The sequence below is a fragment of the Aulonocara stuartgranti genome (assembly GCF_965226115.1).
Source record: "Aulonocara stuartgranti genome assembly, chromosome: 7".
NCBI classification, from domain to species: Eukaryota; Metazoa; Chordata; class Actinopteri; order Cichliformes; family Cichlidae; genus Aulonocara; species Aulonocara stuartgranti.
The window spans coordinates 25,161,564-25,179,265 of NC_138945.1; the positions used below are offsets into that span (position 1 = coordinate 25,161,564).

The 17,702-nt window shown below is 39.8% G+C and overlaps 3 protein-coding genes across 5 annotated transcripts; 2 read left to right on the top strand and 1 right to left on the bottom strand.

Annotated features, from left to right (window-relative positions):
* The first annotated feature begins 93 nt into the window (after nucleotides 1-93).
* On the top strand, nucleotides 94-4,806 carry rhof (ras homolog family member F). The gene is made up of 5 exons (XM_082539711.1): nucleotides 94-714; nucleotides 943-1,030; nucleotides 2,010-2,119; nucleotides 2,456-2,590; nucleotides 2,835-4,806. The coding sequence occupies exons 1-5, from the start codon at nucleotides 586-588 to the stop codon at nucleotides 2,997-2,999; spliced, it is 627 nt and encodes a 208-aa protein (XP_082395837.1). The 5' UTR covers nucleotides 94-585; the 3' UTR covers nucleotides 3,000-4,806.
* On the bottom strand, nucleotides 3,511-15,123 carry tmem120b (transmembrane protein 120B). The gene is made up of 12 exons (XM_082539707.1): nucleotides 14,958-15,123; nucleotides 12,441-12,559; nucleotides 12,154-12,270; nucleotides 12,012-12,071; nucleotides 11,814-11,909; nucleotides 11,632-11,721; nucleotides 11,449-11,514; nucleotides 11,305-11,366; nucleotides 7,869-7,961; nucleotides 7,536-7,600; nucleotides 7,282-7,350; nucleotides 3,511-5,105 (listed from the first exon to the last, which is right to left on the bottom strand). Exons 1-12 carry the CDS (start codon nucleotides 15,018-15,020, stop codon nucleotides 4,989-4,991), a joined length of 1,017 nt encoding a protein of 338 aa, XP_082395833.1. The 5' UTR covers nucleotides 15,021-15,123; the 3' UTR covers nucleotides 3,511-4,988.
* A 35-nt stretch (nucleotides 15,124-15,158) lies between these two features.
* morn3 (MORN repeat containing 3) lies at nucleotides 15,159-17,685 on the top strand. Of its 3 annotated transcripts, none has more exons than XM_082539708.1 (6): nucleotides 15,159-15,511; nucleotides 16,060-16,227; nucleotides 16,327-16,484; nucleotides 16,570-16,729; nucleotides 16,818-17,002; nucleotides 17,142-17,685. In XM_082539708.1, the coding sequence occupies exons 2-6, from the start codon at nucleotides 16,083-16,085 to the stop codon at nucleotides 17,229-17,231; spliced, it is 738 nt and encodes a 245-aa protein (XP_082395834.1). In that variant the 5' UTR covers nucleotides 15,159-15,511; nucleotides 16,060-16,082; the 3' UTR covers nucleotides 17,232-17,685. The 3 variants fall into 3 exon arrangements, with proteins under 3 accessions (XP_082395834.1, XP_082395835.1, XP_082395836.1); XM_082539709.1 differs by having other exon boundaries at nucleotides 15,159-15,431; XM_082539710.1 differs by having other exon boundaries at nucleotides 15,176-15,511; nucleotides 17,166-17,683.
* The last annotated feature ends 17 nt before the right edge of the window (nucleotides 17,686-17,702 follow it).

A 17,702-nucleotide genomic window follows, 5' to 3' on the forward strand; every position in this document is an offset into this window, starting at 1 on the left:
GAAAAAGCTCACATTTAGATGGGTGCACCCAGTGACCCACTCAGTCTCACCAAGACAATGCTTCACACCTCCACAGGCAGGAGTCTAGAAACCTCTGTAGTGACAGCTGTCAGCGTCAACAAAAACCTGCTGATCCTGCATCAGTAGGATCAGCGTGAAAAGTGAGCATTTCTCAGTGTTATCCCTCGCACACACACGCCACACGGTCAGTGGGGGCAGTGCTTCAGACTGAGTACCCACCCAGAAAATGAAATACGCAAACACATTGCGGTAGAGGAAGTAGGAGCAGCCAGACTCAGTCGCTTCACATGTGTAATTCGGCGAGAGAGCGGCATGCTTTCAGTGAACAGGCTCATAATAGGAGAGGAGAGAAGTGGGGGGTCAATTGGAGGCAGACAGTGTGACAGGAACAGGAAGTGGTGAGCAGAGTGAGCTACCTGGTAAAACATGAGGCTTGGCTGTTCCTCACTCTGCCTGACACTCCCTGTAAATCATCTCAACCATTCAAAAAATAGACTCGCTAGGCTGTGTCATGTATTTAAGTTAAATCTGGAGGGAGCACCTGCGTGACACTTTGGAGGCGAGATGACACAAAACGGTGCCGGGAGCGGCACCACGAAAAAGGGAGATGAACTTAAAATTGTAATTGTGGGAGATGGAGGCTGCGGGAAAACATCTCTTCTGATGGTTTATGCCAAAGGTGATTTTCCAGAGGTAAGAAGAGCTCCCATGTCACTTTTCACTCATCACAGCTTTCTGAATTTATGAACGCAGTTCAGATGTGTGACTGTAACCTGTCACACCCAGCACTGTAAGCTGCCTTTCCAAAGATTAACGAGGCACACCTCTGAAACACTTCAAATCGGTATAAATGAAGGGATATATAAACATGACACTGTCTCTTAAAGTTGGAAATCTTTCTTTTTTGTGTGTCAAAAACAGAAGTATGCACCTTCAGTGTTCGAAAAATACACCACGACTATCACTCTCGGAGGAAAAGAGATAAAGCTCAACCTGTATGACACAGCCGGTAAGACAAAAAAAAAAAAAAAATCAATGATCATCTCTGTGATTCAGGGTTCTTTTCTTCACTTAAATTTCACATTGTATGAGAAGACATCAGGGTTTATTTTTTAGCTCAGAGGCCACATTATTTGTCCTCTGGGTGGAATAAAACAGAAGTATTGTATCTAATCTAATGTGATTATCAAGCGAGTGGAAGAGAAACACCCTTTTATTTTTTTGCTTTTTAAGATATTGAAGTTCAACCACACTCCCATCTTGTGAATTCGGTTGTTATCTTCGTGCTCTGAGAAACACTGTAGAAGGAAGTAGTAAAGGTTGACGCTCATGTCAGAGCATCATCATCATGATATTTCAGGAACTGTCTAAAATATAAGTGTACTAAGCAGCTGTTAATATGAGGGTTTTTTTATAGGGTAAATAAACCAAACGAAACACCTACAATCAAGTAAATATCCAAAAACTTGACTGGAGTCTCAGATTAGACCCTCAAAACATTTTATGGACTAATTTTATGTATTTTTGCTTTGTCAAACCATTTAAATATATATTAATAACAGTATTTTATATGTTTTGAAACAGAGCACGTATGGCCAGCTGTACAGCGTCGACTTGCTAGTACCAAAATTAGATTCGTAAAGTGGTCAGCGTGACTCAAAAGTGACAGTTTTAACACATTTCCATGTTATCTGAAGAGCTTTTTTAAGAAGACATTTCATTGTCAGGAAAAGCCACGGCAGTCTGGTCTGTCAGCTTATCTGCTGTAGGGTGCCTTACATCAGCTGCAGAGGAAACTGAAGCCAGGATGTGGTTTCTTATAGCCACCATAAACTTTGTAGCATTTTTATGTTTAGACTGTTGCATTTAAAGCAGAATATTTGTTCTTTTGTTTCTTTAGACGCACACACAGAGTTTTGTAGCGTATGGGCGTATTCACACTTCTACATTTATCGGCTAACCCATATTTCTTGCCCTTCTCCTTTCAGGACAGGACGACTATGATCGACTGAGGCCACTTTCGTACCAAGAAGCTAATCTGGTTCTAGTCTGCTTTGATGTCACAAACCCAACCAGCTATGAGAACGTCCTGATAAAGGTGATCCTTTTCTATTTTACAATAAGTGTTAACAATGAGCCAAGTTACTCATGCAGGCACAGGAATGTCGCCAAACGTTCTTGTTTTTTTGTTTAAGATCCAGTTTACGATTAATCATTAATCATCAATCGCCTGGTATGTTGGTGCTGCCTTGCATTGTCTCGTATATTATTAACTCTTATGTTGTGCAAGCCTTCATGTGAGCAAGGATTACAATACAGGACCAATCAGTGCTGCAAACAAACAGAGTAATGCCAAATAATTCAAAAATCTAATAGGGGAAATAACAGACATGTACTGTATCACACCGTTAAACTCCCTATTCTGTTTGCCTAGTGGTACCCAGAGGTGAAGCACTTCTGTCGGGACACGCCAGTCATCCTGATTGGCTGCAAGACTGACCTCAGGAAGGACAAAGAGTGTGCCAGGAAGCTGAAGGCTATGAATCTGGCTCATGTCACTTACATGCAAGTAAGAAGCGAACCATGCAGACGTTCACCGATCTCTGTAAACATGTTTTCACTGATGTTACAGGATACAAGAGCATGCACGCTAACCAGAACCCATCACCACATCTAAAAGCTACAGAGTTCCTTCAGATACATGTTTTTTCCTTCTTCCTTTACTGATCGTTGTCTTCGCAGCTTTACAGTCTAATTCTTGCTTTTTTCTAAAACTTGCTTTGATTTTTGTTCATTTTTTTCCCCTCACCCAGGGTGAGGAGACTCGCCAGCACATGAACGCAGAGCTCTACCTCGAGTGCTCGGCGAAGTATCAGGAGAACGTGGAAGACGTTTTCAGAGAGGCAACGAAGAGGGCTTTGGCCTTCAACCGAAAACAGAGGAATAACAAGAGGAAGAAGAAATGTATCATTTTGTGAAAGTTTTTTTTTTTTTTTTAAAAAGGACAAAAAGCCACAAGAACCCTCTTCTTCAGTGAGACAGATTGTGCTCAGTGTCTTGCAGAGATTGAAAGTTGGGGGCCTGCACATGATCCTTCAGTGTTACAAGGAAATGAGTGATGACACAACAGGAAAGACAATTTTGCAAGTTGCAACGTGGAGCTTGAAACACCCTCTTTTGGAGGGTTTTACTTTCATATGTTATGTCTGGTATTTTTATGTATTTTCTTCTTCCTGAGGAATTTTGTACTCTCTCTACTTTTGTACTGTTATTTTACCAAAAACATATTTATTGGAGGCACCGAGTTATTGTTTGTATTGTGATGTAGCTTTTACAATCTAAAGGAGTGAAGGAGAAGAAAAAAAAAACAACAAAAAAACAAAAAACCCAACTCATGACTGTTAGGTTGTTTTGTGGCCGTCAGTCTGAAGCACGACTCTTAGCTTTACCAATAGCGCCCACTAGAGTTGAAAAACCATAACGCGTTAGAGCGGCTGCACAGTTTATTTAGGCTTTTATCACAGGTTGGACTGAAACAATGTAATGAATACAGTGAACACCTGTGAGAACAAGAAAAAACGAGTTACTGTTCTTAATCAGGTGCTGATTTAACCATAACCGACACATGAAAAACTCGGGGAGCAAATTGCATTCTTGAAAAATGGCTACGTACAATTTTTCTTTGTGTTAAAGACAAAGTGTTTTAATCACATCAGATGTGATCAATTTCCCTCAATAAAAAAAAAAAAAAAAGTACACAGACACTGAGATTCTCTCCAGGAGCATGATTGCACAAGACATGACACAATCAATGAAACCATTTTCACAAAACAAGTGTTTTTTTTGTCCCCTCCCCCATCCCATGAATAAAAAGTAAGGCATCAGAGAAAACTATGTGAAGCAAAGTGAAAGGTCTCACCATAAATTAATTCAAATATTATAGGGTATATGGGTCTGTGGAATTAGAAAAATAATTGAAAACATTAAAAAAAAATTCATAATCAGTCTCACAGTACTGGTGCCAATAGCAGCATTTAATCAAAACATTTCTCCAACATGTAACAAAACGGGAACTCAGAACAGTAATTTGAACCATCTTCCCCAAAAACTGTGTCGCTAAATGTTATGTGCGTCTTCTTGGGATTAAAAAAAAAAAAAAAAAAGTTATGGCTTTTGAAACCGCTGCTTTCAAAAAGACAAACAATGTAGTGCTCCCTTTGTAGTCCCAACTCATCTGGAAACAAAACAGTGACAGTAAAGACAGAGCAGCTGCTCTCACTCGAGACAGCAGAGGGATTCTTTTTTTCTTCCACCCTTTCAGATAATTCTCAATACTCAAGTATCAGCTTGATATATATATATTTTTTAAGCTTTGGACCTACATTTGAGATTTTCAGGACCTAAAGACTAGCAGTAAAAATAATATCACACAACAGGGAGATGAGACAAAAAGGTGGTGGTGAAGTACAGCCTCAAACTGAAAGTGATCAATTTTTTCGGGAGACGTTTTGATCATCATTACTTCACAGAAGTATGAAGCATGTGTGTGACAGACGTTAGGTCTTCAAAGGCAAACTATTTTCTGTTCTGTTAAACGATGCTACCTTCCCTCATTACTTGCATATGATTTGAACAGAGGCTCTCCGCTAAGGTTCATGCACAGACACAAACACCCAAATAAACGCACTCTTTCCACACACACACACACACACACACACACACACACACACACACACACACCTATCAGGTGAACGTCACTTTGTGATGTGCCCATATGAACATCAACACAGTCATACATATGTAAAAACATGTTTGTCAGAAACTTTGGCCGGACGCTGCTGCCCGAGACAAAACGGTGGCTTCAGCCTCGTCGTCTCGACCTGATCACACTCTGTTCAGTCCATCAAGCGATTGTGCGTGTTACTTCAAAATGACTGGCCATTGAAGATGCCTCGCTGAGGTTATTCTCAGTCAGTTTTTTGGACCTTCTCCGGGTTTTTCTGAACTTTTTGGTGGACGACTTTTACCGTGGTGAGAAAGTTTCCCAGGAACAGGACGAGAAATGTTAGAGCCAGCATGAATACCTAAAAGAAGAAAAAAGGGTTACAAGTCATGGCATGTGCAGCTGTGCGTCTTTCAAACAGGACACGAAAATGAAGACGACTGTTCTAAAACGCATCATTTCCTAACACTTGTGTTCGCAGACAGTTCTTGCTGTGATGAGGAAAGTGCAGGCACAGCGCGAGCAAAGTTCAACAGATTGTAGGCGACACTGAACATGGCACAGTTATTAGTGTCAGACTGGGACTTTCCCGCACAACCATCTCTGGGGTTTACAGAGAATGGTCCGAAAACAGAGAATATTCAGTGAGCGACACTTCTCTAGGTTAAAAAGCCTTCATGTCAGAGATTAGAGGAAATGAGACGGAGGATGAGACTCTGATGGTAGGGTCAGAATTTGTAAATATAACTCTGAATACGACCCCAAATGTGGCCTTAGCTTATACTGCTACCAAATATACAGCGGGGAAAATAAGTATTTGACACATCAGCATTTTTATCAGTAAGGGGATTTCCAAGTGGACCATTGACACAACATTTCCACCAGATGTTGCCATCAAGCCAAATATTGACGTCATACAAACAAATCAGAACATATAAGTATACAAGTTAAACCACAATAAATAAAGTGAAATGACACAGGGAATAAGTATTGAATACATGGAGATAACAAGGGGCAAAATGACATAGAAAGCCAGGAGATCACCTGAAATCTGTCAGTATTGATAGAGAAATCCTGTCCCCTATCAGTACTAATTGATATCAGCTGCTTTAGTCCTAATTGATGGCCTATAAAGGCTCCTCATTACCCAGAAGGCACACAGGAAAGACTTCATGATGGGTAAAAGCAAAGAACTCTCTCAAGATCTTCGTAATCTTATCGTTGAAAAGCATTTTGATGGGAATGGTTATAGGTGCATTTCCAGAATGCTGAATGTTCCTGTGAGCACTGTGGGGGCCATTATCCGGAAATGGAAAGTGCATCAGTTCACCATAAACCTGCCACGATCAGGTGCTCCACGCAAGATCCCTGTCCGAGGAGTCCAAAGAATAATCAGGAGGGTTCTCCAAGAGCCAAGAACCACTCGGACAGAACTTCAGGAAGACCTTGCATCAGCAGGTACTGTTGTTTCAAAGAAAACTATAAGCAATGCACTGAACCGCCATGGCATCCATGCACGCTCACCACGCAAGACTCCATTGCTGAACAAAAAGCATGTCAAGGCTCGGTTAAAATTTGCGCAACAGCATTTGGAGAAGCCTGTGGATTATTGGACGACTATAGTATGGTCAGATGAAAGCAAAATTGAACTTTTTGGCAGTCATTCTACACACCATGTTTGGAGAAGAAATGGCACTGCTCACCACCCCAAGAACACCATACCAACAGTCAAGTTTGGGGGTGGAAGCATCATGGTTTGGGGCTGCTTTTCAGCAAGGGGTACTGGCAGACTTCATATTATTGAAGGCAGGATGAATGGAGAGATGTACCGGGACATTCTGGATAAAAATCTGCTGCCATCTACCAGGAAGCTAAAAATGAAAAGAGGGTGGACATTTCAGCAAGACAATGATCCCAAACACAAGGCCAAGGAAACAATGAAGTGGTTTCAAAGAAAGAAAATCAAGTTGCTTGAATGGCCCAGTCAATCACCTGACCTAAATCCCATAGAAAATCTATGGAGAGAACTGAAGATTAAAGTTCATAAAAGAGGCCCAAGGAACCTTCAAGATTTAAAGACCGTTTGTGTGGAAGAATGGGCCAGAATCACTCCTGAGCAATGCAGACGACTGGTCTATCCATACAAGAGGCGTCTAGAAGCTGTAATCACCAACAAAGGCTTTTCTACAAAGTATTGAATAAAGTGTGTTCAATACTTATTCCCTGTGTCATTTCACTTTATTTATTATGGTTTAACTTGTATACTTATGTTCTGATTTGATTGTATGACTTCAATATTTGGCTTGATGGCAACATCTGGTGGAAATGTTGTGTCAATAGTCCACTTGGAAATCCCCTTACTGATAAAAATGCTGATGTGTCAAATACTTATTTTCCCCGCTGTACATGAGGAATGTACAAATGAGATCCAAAAGAAGCGTCTCAAACATTTTCCTCTTACATAAAATTATCTTTGAGCTCTGCTTCAACATGTCGGTTTGACATTTAAGCACTTGAACTGCAAATGCGATCCTTACCTGCCACTCCTTACAATCCTCATGGCTTGCCAAGCGGAACAAGGTCACAGAGTTGTACAGCTGCCAAAACTGTGAAAGAAGAGGAGGCATCATCTTTCATGATGTTGCTGCACAGACACATGTTTCTTTTAAAAAACGCCAGGCCATTTTATGCTCTTAATGCCCAGTGAGGATCTTGTGCAGTCCTCCTGAAAAGTGCAATCGAGCAATAGAAGTTTTATATTGGATACAAGTAGAAAAACATGAAAACTTACATGGCCAAAAAATAGAAAAGGCAAAAGAAACGTGAGTCCCCTCCACATCCAAGATTGAAATCCCTCTGCAGAGACAGAAAAACAGTCACTTGTCATGTTTTGTTTTTTTGGAGTGCTCTCACTCCGATTTCACTGCTCAACAGCTTGACGTTTGAGATGTTTGAGGAAGCAGATCTGTGTCATCGGTGCTCCAGCGTGTTGGGACATCTGTGACCCTGCACGCTGATGTTAACAACTGCCCCCATCTCTCACCCATCCCCCATTTCCCCCACCCAGACACGATGTTGCAGATGACTCAAACAACTGAAATGGTTATCATCAAAAATAGCTTACCCACTGTGAGGTCCAGCTGATTTCTCTCTCCCAAAGCTCGCAGCCTGTATAAGCAGCCGCTCTGGTAGTAGTACTGAAGGAACTGAACAAAGCCTGGAGGAACAAAAAGATTAAAAATAATTATTCATCGCTGCACTTTGTAACCACGTTCTTATTGTAGAGCACTGATGGCAACAATAACAATCAACAAACTGCAGCTCTCCATGTGAAGTTTGGCTCAAAACCACAAGTTCTACATTCGGTTGAATCTGTCAGGCAGACTTTTTTTTTTTTTTTTTTTAATTATTACGCTTTCAAACATTTGACTTGTCATCCAAAACCCTGACCAGAGAGCACCCTCACAGAGTTGACACCTCATGATATACATAGCAACAAGTACAACCGCCAGTGTGTCACATGACTTCCCTTCTATACTCAGGAGAAGACATATTTCCACAAACTGCTTAACAACGGCTGATGAAGCAGCTACAATCTCATCCTTTTCCATCACTGTTAAATAAACTGCTCTTTGTTATAGTCCGGTTAGTTTTTAGGCCTTTCTACAACCTTATTAAATCCAACTATCAACTTTAAATCATCTGTATTATTAAAGCTCTTATTTAAAAAGGTTCTCACCAGGAACCTTTTTACAGACATTTACAGCAAGTTCTGCAAATACAGATCAAATCTAATCCCAGACTACAACAAAGATTTAATGAAGCTCTTCACTGACAGCTTTTTATTTGTGTACCTCAGCTCAATCCAGTTGTATGGCTCCATCCAATGACTTGTACAGTTTAAGAGTAAATATACAGACACATAATACAAAGAGACACGGTTTGCAAGAGCAGTTGCAGACACACTAATAAATCTTAGCTGCCTACAAATGGAAAGGAAAAGTATTCAAATCCAGTTTTTCCAACATCATTGTGAACATGAGATACTGTGACATGACTTTCTAACTACTGTATTTCTTTGTAGTACAAACTTGTAAGTAGGGATGGGTACCGGTGTCTGACATAAACGGTAGTAACCAGACCGAAAAGCAGCGCACATTTCGGTGCTTTTTTTTCCTGAGCTGTGATACACCTCTAGCCAATAATTTTACGTTTCCGAGGATAGTAGGCGGGTCCAGGTACGTGCGTTCTTTTAGAGCAGAGCTACAGATTAAAAATGTCCAAGGCGAAGCGGTCATAAGTCTGGCTGTACTTCACAGCAAAATATGCAAACTCAGCAACCTGCAACAAGTGCTTTAAGGTGATACTGTGATACTGTCAAAGGAGGTAACACCTCAAATCCGATGAAACACCTGGCGACGCATAGCGGGTTTTTTTAAAAGCCCAGAAATGCGCCGTATGATAGCTTGCTGCGAGACCTCACACCGAGCACATCTACTGTGCGTGGGTTGCCTGTTATCGGACCCGGAGTTAGCAATATCCCCCAAAAACACGAAGAGGAGAGTCCTGGCCCCTAGCCCTGTCAGTGTAGCAGAAATGATGATGAAGGCAGCAGCAGCCGTTCTTCTCTGCGTGAGTAGCTTAATGTTGTTCGCGTGTAATTTACGTTTAGTAGGCTAACCACGTTATTACATTAATGCATGTAAGGTGAACTAGCAAACATCATCATAGCTACATGCGGCTGTCTTCTTGTTTGATGGCAGATACTCCCTTCACCCTGGCCAAAAAGGCTAAAATGACCAAAGAAAAAGTGGAAAACAGTTAAACATGAGAGGTTTTGGACAAAGTTTGTGTTTTTTTCCATTGTTTAAGCACTGCTTCCAGCCAAGAGTGATACCATATATGCCTCATAGCTGCAGAAAAGGCTAACATTGTTATCTTTTTACAAAAAACCAGCTGAACATGAGGTTTTTGGACCAATTTTGTGTTCTCCAGTCTTTAAGCACCAGTTTGAGCACCGGCACCGTTTCAAAAGTACCGATTTGGCACCGGTATCGGATAAAACCTAAACGATACCCATCCCTACTTGTAAGTCATCACCTTTAAGTGCTGCCCCATCCTGAAGTCATTCAAAGTTTTTGTTTTATTGGGGGGTTATGTAACAAATTTGGTTTTGCAAGTGACCTGACCTTGCCCTCTTCTGGCACAGTGTGGCATCACACCACAGTGTGACTGCATGTGAGTGTCTGACATGGGAACATTCGAGGGAAAATAGTGATGAAAGCATCTGAAGTTTGTTTTACCCCCTCTGGGTCCTCAACTAGAGCTTTGATTTACAGAGTGTGTGTGTGTGTGTGTGTGTGTCTCCCCTTTTTTTTTTTTTTTTTTTTAAATATTGAAATCCCAGATTTTAGACCTTAAGCTCAAGTGCATCTTCTCTCTCCATGCACAGTTTTATGCAATAATTGGCTGAAGGGCAGAAATTATTATTTTCATCCCTTAAATATCACAAAAGCCAAATAAAATGTGATAGAAGCACCTCCAGTCTGACAATTTGCTTTTTAATATTTCTTTTTGTTTACTTCCGCAAATAATCAAAATATATTTGTCTCCGTCTCCAGGAAGACACTCGTATTGCCAACTATTGATGCAATTGGTAGTCATTTATTTGGCACTGCGACAGCATGGTGCCTCAAATGTGATGCAGTGTGGCAATGTTTGACGAAACAACAGAAAACCATGTGAAATGCATTATTTGTTATGAGGTTCCTTATAACAAACAGGAAAGGCTTTCATGCTTAAAACCCCTTTTTTTTTTTTTTTTTTTTTAAAACGGAGGTTTAAGTCAACCCTAAGTACTTTTAGTACTGTACTTCATCTATACTTTTCAGTGGTGTGCCCAGATTGCTCTGCTGTCATGATGTAACTGAGCTGTTTATGTTGGACTTTGAACTATTAAATCTTGAACTGTTGCTTTTAAAGAAGCGCAGGAAGGGGAGTTGGAAAAACAGAAGAATACCTGCTGAAGTTCTGAGCAGCAGAATGAGGAAAGGTGAGAGATTTAAGAGACTTTGACTGTGGGATGGTTGTTTCTGCCAGACGAGCTTGTCTGAATATTTCATAAACTACTCAGCTGCTCTGATTTTGCCCACATAACCATCTCTAGAGTTTACAGAAAATGGTCCAAAAACGAGACAACACCCCATGTGAAAGCTCAAATAACCTCAAACTGGTTTCTTAAAAATCACAAAGAGTTCACTCTACTCAGATTACCTCCAAAGTCATCAGATCTCAGTCTAATAGAGGACCTTTGATTTATTGGAACTGGAGTTTTGCATCACATATGTGCAGCTGACAAATCTGCAGCAACTGTCAATATGGAGCAAATGTTTCGAGGACCATATTGAATCTTACATGTCATGAAGAATTCTGATCTGAACGCAAAAGGGTTCCCAACTTGGTACTAACATCTGTATCTAATAAAGTGGCCAGTGAGTGTAAAAAAATAAGCTAATTTAGCACCACTAAGTAAATGAATTAATCTCATGGATTCATCTTACTTTGATAGATGGAGAAGGCAAGAAACTGGCTCCTGAACATCTGATACATAGCTCCTTCTGGCCTGAGGAAAGAAAAGACCAACTCATTCACATTTCCCAAAATAAAAACAACACAATGCTGAATCAACAAAGACAATATCTCACCATGTCAGCATAACACCTGACAAGAAGGTGGAGACATAATGGTGAGACACCCACCACCCTTTGATCCTGAAAAGAAAAAAGGAGGAACTTGAAAATTTTCCCAACTAAAAATCTTCCATAGACAAAGGCTTTAATTTAAAAATAACCCACTAAAGGATAAATGCTCCGATAGTAGCAACACACCTGGAGCCGTTGTTTATGAGGATGCTTTCCCTTATGGTCAATGTGCAGTAGTACCACACCAACAAGAAGTTGAAGATTTCATCAGTGACCCTAAACAAGGCAGAAAACAAATAAATAAGAAGCCAATCCTTAATAAAATAACACCACCAGTCATGCTTTGAGGGGGAGGTAGGTTATCTCACCGACAGTTTAGAAAGAAGAGGCAGGTTATTGCTCCGAACATCAGGATTATTGTCATGTAAAGCTTGAACTTCTCATACTCGTCTTTGTAGGCAAATCTTTGTACATAAACGGAAGAAAGAGATGATAAGAGACTGACATAAAAAACAATCTGAACCCACAGCGGGAACCTGCTCCTGAGGCTAAAAGGTGACACATACTTTGCCTGGTTGCTGAGAAGGGTTACATTCACGTTGCCCAGGACCAAATTCAAGTATAGTCTGAAAATGAAAAGCATGCAAGTTAATGAAATAAAGCTTAGTGATTACAGCAGATCTCTCACTAACAACAAATAGTACTCACCCATTTTTCTTTGGCAAATATGCTTCCATGTCAAAGAAAACATTTTCTTTATCTTTTATTTGTGTTTTGATGTCAGTTATTAGTTTCAGCTCTTTCTCGTCACACGTCTGTGCGCACCTGTAAGGAAAGCAGAAGGGCAAAAAGAGAAAAGACGAAGGATACTTTTCACTCTCCATGATATCACCGATATCAAAACCAGATCATTTAAGTGCTTATTTTAGTCGTGGGAAACCGTCGACTACTTGCTTGACTACTTGCTTGACTACTTTTATAGCAGGTGTACTTACTTGGTTAAACTGTGCCTCAAGTCTTTCAGACATTTCCTCTGTTTACTGATGGCGTTGCTGCAAGTTGCTTGAAGACTGGTGAGCTCTTCTAGTTTTTGTCTGTATATTTTGTGAGTTTCCTGTGAATAAATTAAATACATGTCTGGTTAGAAACATCTGCTGAAATGCAGAAATAAGGATTAAGCACAACCAGCTAGGACTTAAAGATAAATACAGCCACAACTGAATCAAAATACAAATACAAAGAAAAGCCAGTGGGTGTTTACAGATTAACTTCAACTGAAATTTGTCATATTCCCTTGAAAACCTTGTTTGATAGAATAAAAATGCATTATTATCCCACACAAGTCTTTGCCAAGCTTTAAAAAACAAACAAAACAACAAAAGATGAAACTTTTGGCTCATAGTCTCTTTCAGCAGTAGTGGAAAAACTGTCCAACCTTTCTGTATGAAGACAAACCGCAAATTCCACAAGATTTTTTAGTAAAATAAATACTCAGGTTTACTTGCGCTCGTAGCTACACTGTCATCACTTTCTCCCCATCAAAAAGCATGAAGCATCACACACACACACACACACACACACACACACACACACACACACACACACACACACACACACACACACACACCTGTCTTTTATCTGACAGCTTCAATAAGAATTATAAATTAATTAAAAGTAAATTATATCATTTGGAAATATGAACTGCAGTTCAAACAATTAGTAGACTTCAAAATGTAAATAGAAATGTCCTGGCTAAACACTGAAAACTGATGACACACCCATATATAGTCATGCTTCTAAGTTTAAGTTCTTTTATCATTAATTACATACCCATTTTTATTAATCCTATTTATTTATTCATTCTGTTCATTTATTGTCATTTTAATCCTAAGAGAAAGTACAATGAAAGTTTGCCTATGTATAATGACAATAAAAGTTCATTCATCCATTCATGCTGAGAGTGACTCACTATCCTCTGAATCTTTGAGCCTTTAATACTCTGTTCTTCAGTGAAACAGTCCCCGTAAGCGGATCCTATTGTCATACATGTAAACTACATGTAAGTTTGCTAATCAGGGGTCAGATTCCTATCCCCCTTAGAGCCAGTTCAACCCCCTTTGTTGTACCTCCATCCATCCAGCACACCATCACAAAAGCAGGACTGATCTCTTCAGCAGAGAACAGTAATTGTTTAATACTTGTCCTATGAGTGTCCTTATGATGAAATAATTCAAAGTTAGCGACACTACAAAAAGTAGGGAGAACTCCCCAGCAATTAATAGGTAAAAGAAAGCAATCTACATGCAGCTCTCATTTGTTGTGTTTCAGCATTCTTTGTTTTATCACATGATCATTTCCTGACATCAGTTATGATGAGGCAAATGGCCTGTTAAAAGAATGGGTTATACCAGTCAGCCAGTACTGAGCACACGATCTAAGTACACGTCCATTCAAACTGACACGAAAACGATGCAAAATCTGTTTTAAATTCTTCTATGGGTCTGGCACCAGTCTCTCTCTCTCAGAGGTCACATAATCATCATATACAGATAAACATAAGTCAGATGCTATGCAGCTGGCCTCCTGGTCCCAAGATCTATACACACAGGAGGAATCAGCTTTTAGCCATCGTGGCCCCAGTGTCTGAAGGTGAATGACTCCACCTCAGTGGCAATTTAAAAAACCCCTTGACTTTTGTTTTTTTAATTGAAGTGGGCTCAATATTTCTGTACGTGTTAAAGCTTTACGACATTTTTCTTTTATCGTTTCAAAATTTGTTTACACATTTGTTTATAGTTGTAAAAGTTTAGTCAAAATATGTGTATTAACATTCTCAAAAGAACTGCAGCTGTTTGAAAGATGTAAATAAAGCTGAAATATAAAAGCTATAATATGAACGGGAGGCGGTTTCTGCTCAGTTTCAGATCCACGTGTGCACAAACTGTGAGGTGTCTCAGAATCAGAGATTTTAGGCGAACAATACAGTTTCTTATCTTCATGTTGTTCAAAGTTAGCAAACTATGGCTAACGTGAGCTAGCGTGTCAACTTCACGATGGCTGCTGATGTCCCCAAGGACTCCTAAATAAATCACCCAAGCCAAAGACCCAGAAACTAATTTGTGAAGCCACTTTAACCTCTACCTCAACTTCGGTAGCAATGATTTAAAATTAGTCAATAGCACAACAATGCAGTGTGCGGTTAGCTAAGTTACTGTATCTGCTTATTAGCAGCAAAGCACATTAGCCCTAAGAAGACTATTGCTAATGTTAGCGACTACAACACAGCGATGTTACAGTAAAGTCAGAAAAATTATAAAACGCACGGCAAATATATTGCATCCCTCGGATACTGCTGCCAACAGCGCACTTATTGGCTCGATGCTCGGTTTACGGATGACCTGAGAATGAATGGCGAATAGGAAAGAGCTAGACAAACTGCTACAGAACCCTGCATGTCCTCGACGGCACGCTAGCACAAATTATACTATACTCGTTTAAGAGTTTTCAGTCACCTGTAATTGTTGATATTCCTCATCAATTTCCTCCCACTCCGCCTGAAACCTCGGCTTGGACATTGCAGTGTTGTAGCTTATTCGGCGAAGAAGACTCTTTCACAAGGCTTTTCACCCACGGGCTGCTCCTGCTCCGGCCACTCAGGCGAGTTTTAACTCTTGTGCGGAGCATGCGCACTTCGTAAACCGCCGTGATGACCAAACACTGTGGTTTAACCACGGTTGAAGCCATCAAACAGTAAATAAAAAAAACTAACGGCAGATAAATAAAACATGACTTGTGGATTAAAAATGACACCCAAACATGTTAAACTCGAATTTTTAAATGGTCTCCCAATTACATTTATAAGTCACCAATAACTGTACACATTGCTGTTGCTAGGATACAGCATACAAACTTGCTCGCCTGCTGCTGCTGGTCACCAGGGAAGCTGTGTACGGCTAGTCGTGTAACATGTTTTCTGGATTTCTTCGGTAAATTAATGGCTTTTGTTTGGCAAAGTTTGCAAGCGGATTCAGTTTCAGTAAGTTATCCGCTTGGAAACTCCGCGAAGGTACAACTACTTTGCTATTTTGCTTTTCCACGTTTCTATTTTACTTGTAATGCTAACTAAGTTGGAGAGCTTAACTAGTTTCCTTAGATTACCTTGTGGCTACTTTTCATATTCTGAATTAGAAAATACAGTTTTGATATACAATTAGACATCATGGAAAAGTGTGTTTAAAATACTGTCAATTCCTAATTAAAACCTCAAAGAAGGGCAGTGTTTTTTGTTGTTGTTGTATGAATTTGGTGATACGTACTGCTTAATGGGTATGGAAGCTTGTTTGTGCCACCAACAAAACTTTTTTTTTTTTTTGACATCTATCAAGTCAAAAATGTATGTTAGGTATCTCAAAAAATAAAATATCAATTTACTAACTCAAACATGACAAAATAATTTTAAAGTTTGAGTTATTAAGTCATATTTTGAGACAATAACTTTAGATTTTGACTTATGGGTGGCAAAAAATACAAATAAAAATATTTGTTTTCATTTTCAGTGGCAGAAAGACAGCAAACATGTATTTGTTTTTTTAAATTTCATTCTAATGCTTACAGGTTTCATCAAGCTACAACTAGCAATGCCATTTCTCAAAAGACCTCCAACTAGTCCCCCATTGTCAACACTGCTGGACATTAAATCACAGAAATGTGGACTACGACACACAGTTTTCTCAGCCAGTGGAAACGAATACACCGGGGAGTGGCAGAACAATAAGAAGCATGGTGAGATATAGTTTGTCGTCAGCTTCCACTCAACTCCTGAGAGGTTCGAAGTATAGTGCAGCTGTCATGTTTGCTTGTTTGTTTATTTATTTTTATAAGGCAAGGGAAATCAGGTTTGGAAGAAGTCTGGTGCCATTTATAATGGAGAGTGGAAATTCGGAAAACGTGACGGGTATGGTACCTACAGCATTTTACTCCCAGAATCAAAGAAGTATGTGAAGAAGTACTGTGGTGAATGGACAGATGGAAAGAAGCATGTATGTATCTGCCATAATGTTTCACATGCACGCTACAAGACATATCGGTATGTATGGTCAGTGATGTACTTGTCCGGCTTCTCAGGGGTATGGCACATACTTTTACAAAAACTCATCAGTGTACGAGGGGGAGTGGAGCGAGGACCAACGGAGTGGCTGGGGAAGGATATACTATGCAAATGGAGACATCTATGAGGGCAAGTGGCTGAAGGATAAGAATCATGGAGAAGGAATCTTTATATTTTGTAAGAGAAAATTTTCTATACATGCATGTGAATCAAAACTAGATTATAATTTGGATGTTATAATGCGACTTTCAAATTTTTGTTTAAGCAAATGGAAACAGGTATGAAGGTAGCTGGCGAGAGGGGAAGAAGGATGGTCATGGAAAGTTCTACTACTGTGACAAAGGCCAGCTTTATGAAGGCCTTTGGGTGGATGGCGTGCCAAAATGTGGGACCCTGTCTGATGTTGGGAGAGATGGCGCACCAATGCCTGCAAAATATCAGATTCCAAAGGTACAGCGTTGCTTCTGACTGTTACAGCCATGGATCAAAATTAAATTACACGACTAATTACATTACACTGCTTACATGACATAATCATATGAGCACTGACAACAAAGCCCTGTTCCATTTGTACTACTGTGCATGAAAGCATGCACTTATCTTCTATTTTCAGGTACACCTGATCGATACTCAGCTGGTTTTAAGGGAAGCCGAATCAGCTTACCTTGGCCGGTTCTGATAAACAACAAGAGGATCAAGAGCAAGTTTCCACTTCACCGCATGCTTGCTGATAAAGAATAAAAAAAAAAAAGCATAATGGGTTCGCAGCATGTATCCATTTTGTCACAGATTATTTGTCCTTGTCAGAGGGGCAAAATCCTTTAATCATCCATTAATGTGACAAATTTATCTGTTGCCAATGCCAATTAAAAGTGTTTAGATAATAGATCATAAAGGAAAAAAATGCCTCATCAGATTTTTTATATGTATGTATGTATGTGTATGATTGTCATATGATAAATTCAGTATTACACATCCATCTGTTTGTCATATGGTGTCTGATCACACATTAGCCTTGAGTGTGTAAATCCTTGTGAACTTGTAACTAACACACAAGCTGCTTTGTTCTGTTTATAGTTTGTGTAGTTGTCCTAAGAATAAAACACTAGTCCTAACAACCAGTCTGTAAGAGGATGATATTTTGCTATGT

What these genes read in the sequence shown, in the direction of transcription:
- rhof (XM_082539711.1), top strand. Translation starts at nt 586, where the DNA reads ATGACACAAAACGGTGCCGGGAGCGGCACCACGAAAAAGGGAGATGAA. An exon ending in CAACCTGTATGACACAGCCG is followed by an intron (nt 1,031 to 2,009) that starts GTAAGACAAAAA and finishes TTCTCCTTTCAG; the next exon opens with GACAGGACGACTATGATCGA. An exon ending in ATGAGAACGTCCTGATAAAG is followed by an intron (nt 2,120 to 2,455) that starts GTGATCCTTTTC and finishes CTGTTTGCCTAG; the next exon opens with TGGTACCCAGAGGTGAAGCA.
- morn3 (XM_082539708.1), top strand. Translation starts at nt 16,083, where the DNA reads ATGCCATTTCTCAAAAGACCTCCAACTAGTCCCCCATTGTCAACACTG. An exon ending in GCAGAACAATAAGAAGCATG is followed by an intron (nt 16,228 to 16,326) that starts GTGAGATATAGT and finishes TATTTTTATAAG; the next exon opens with GCAAGGGAAATCAGGTTTGG. An exon ending in GGACAGATGGAAAGAAGCAT is followed by an intron (nt 16,485 to 16,569) that starts GTATGTATCTGC and finishes CCGGCTTCTCAG; the next exon opens with GGGTATGGCACATACTTTTA.
- tmem120b (XM_082539707.1), bottom strand. Translation starts at nt 15,020, where the DNA reads ATGTCCAAGCCGAGGTTTCAGGCGGAGTGGGAGGAAATTGATGAGGAA. An exon ending in TATTTGCCAAAGAAAAATGG is followed by an intron (nt 12,072 to 12,153) that starts GTGAGTACTATT and finishes TTTCATTTTCAG; the next exon opens with ACTATACTTGAATTTGGTCC. An exon ending in CTCTTCTTTCTAAACTGTCG is followed by an intron (nt 11,722 to 11,813) that starts GTGAGATAACCT and finishes TGCCTTGTTTAG; the next exon opens with GGTCACTGATGAAATCTTCA.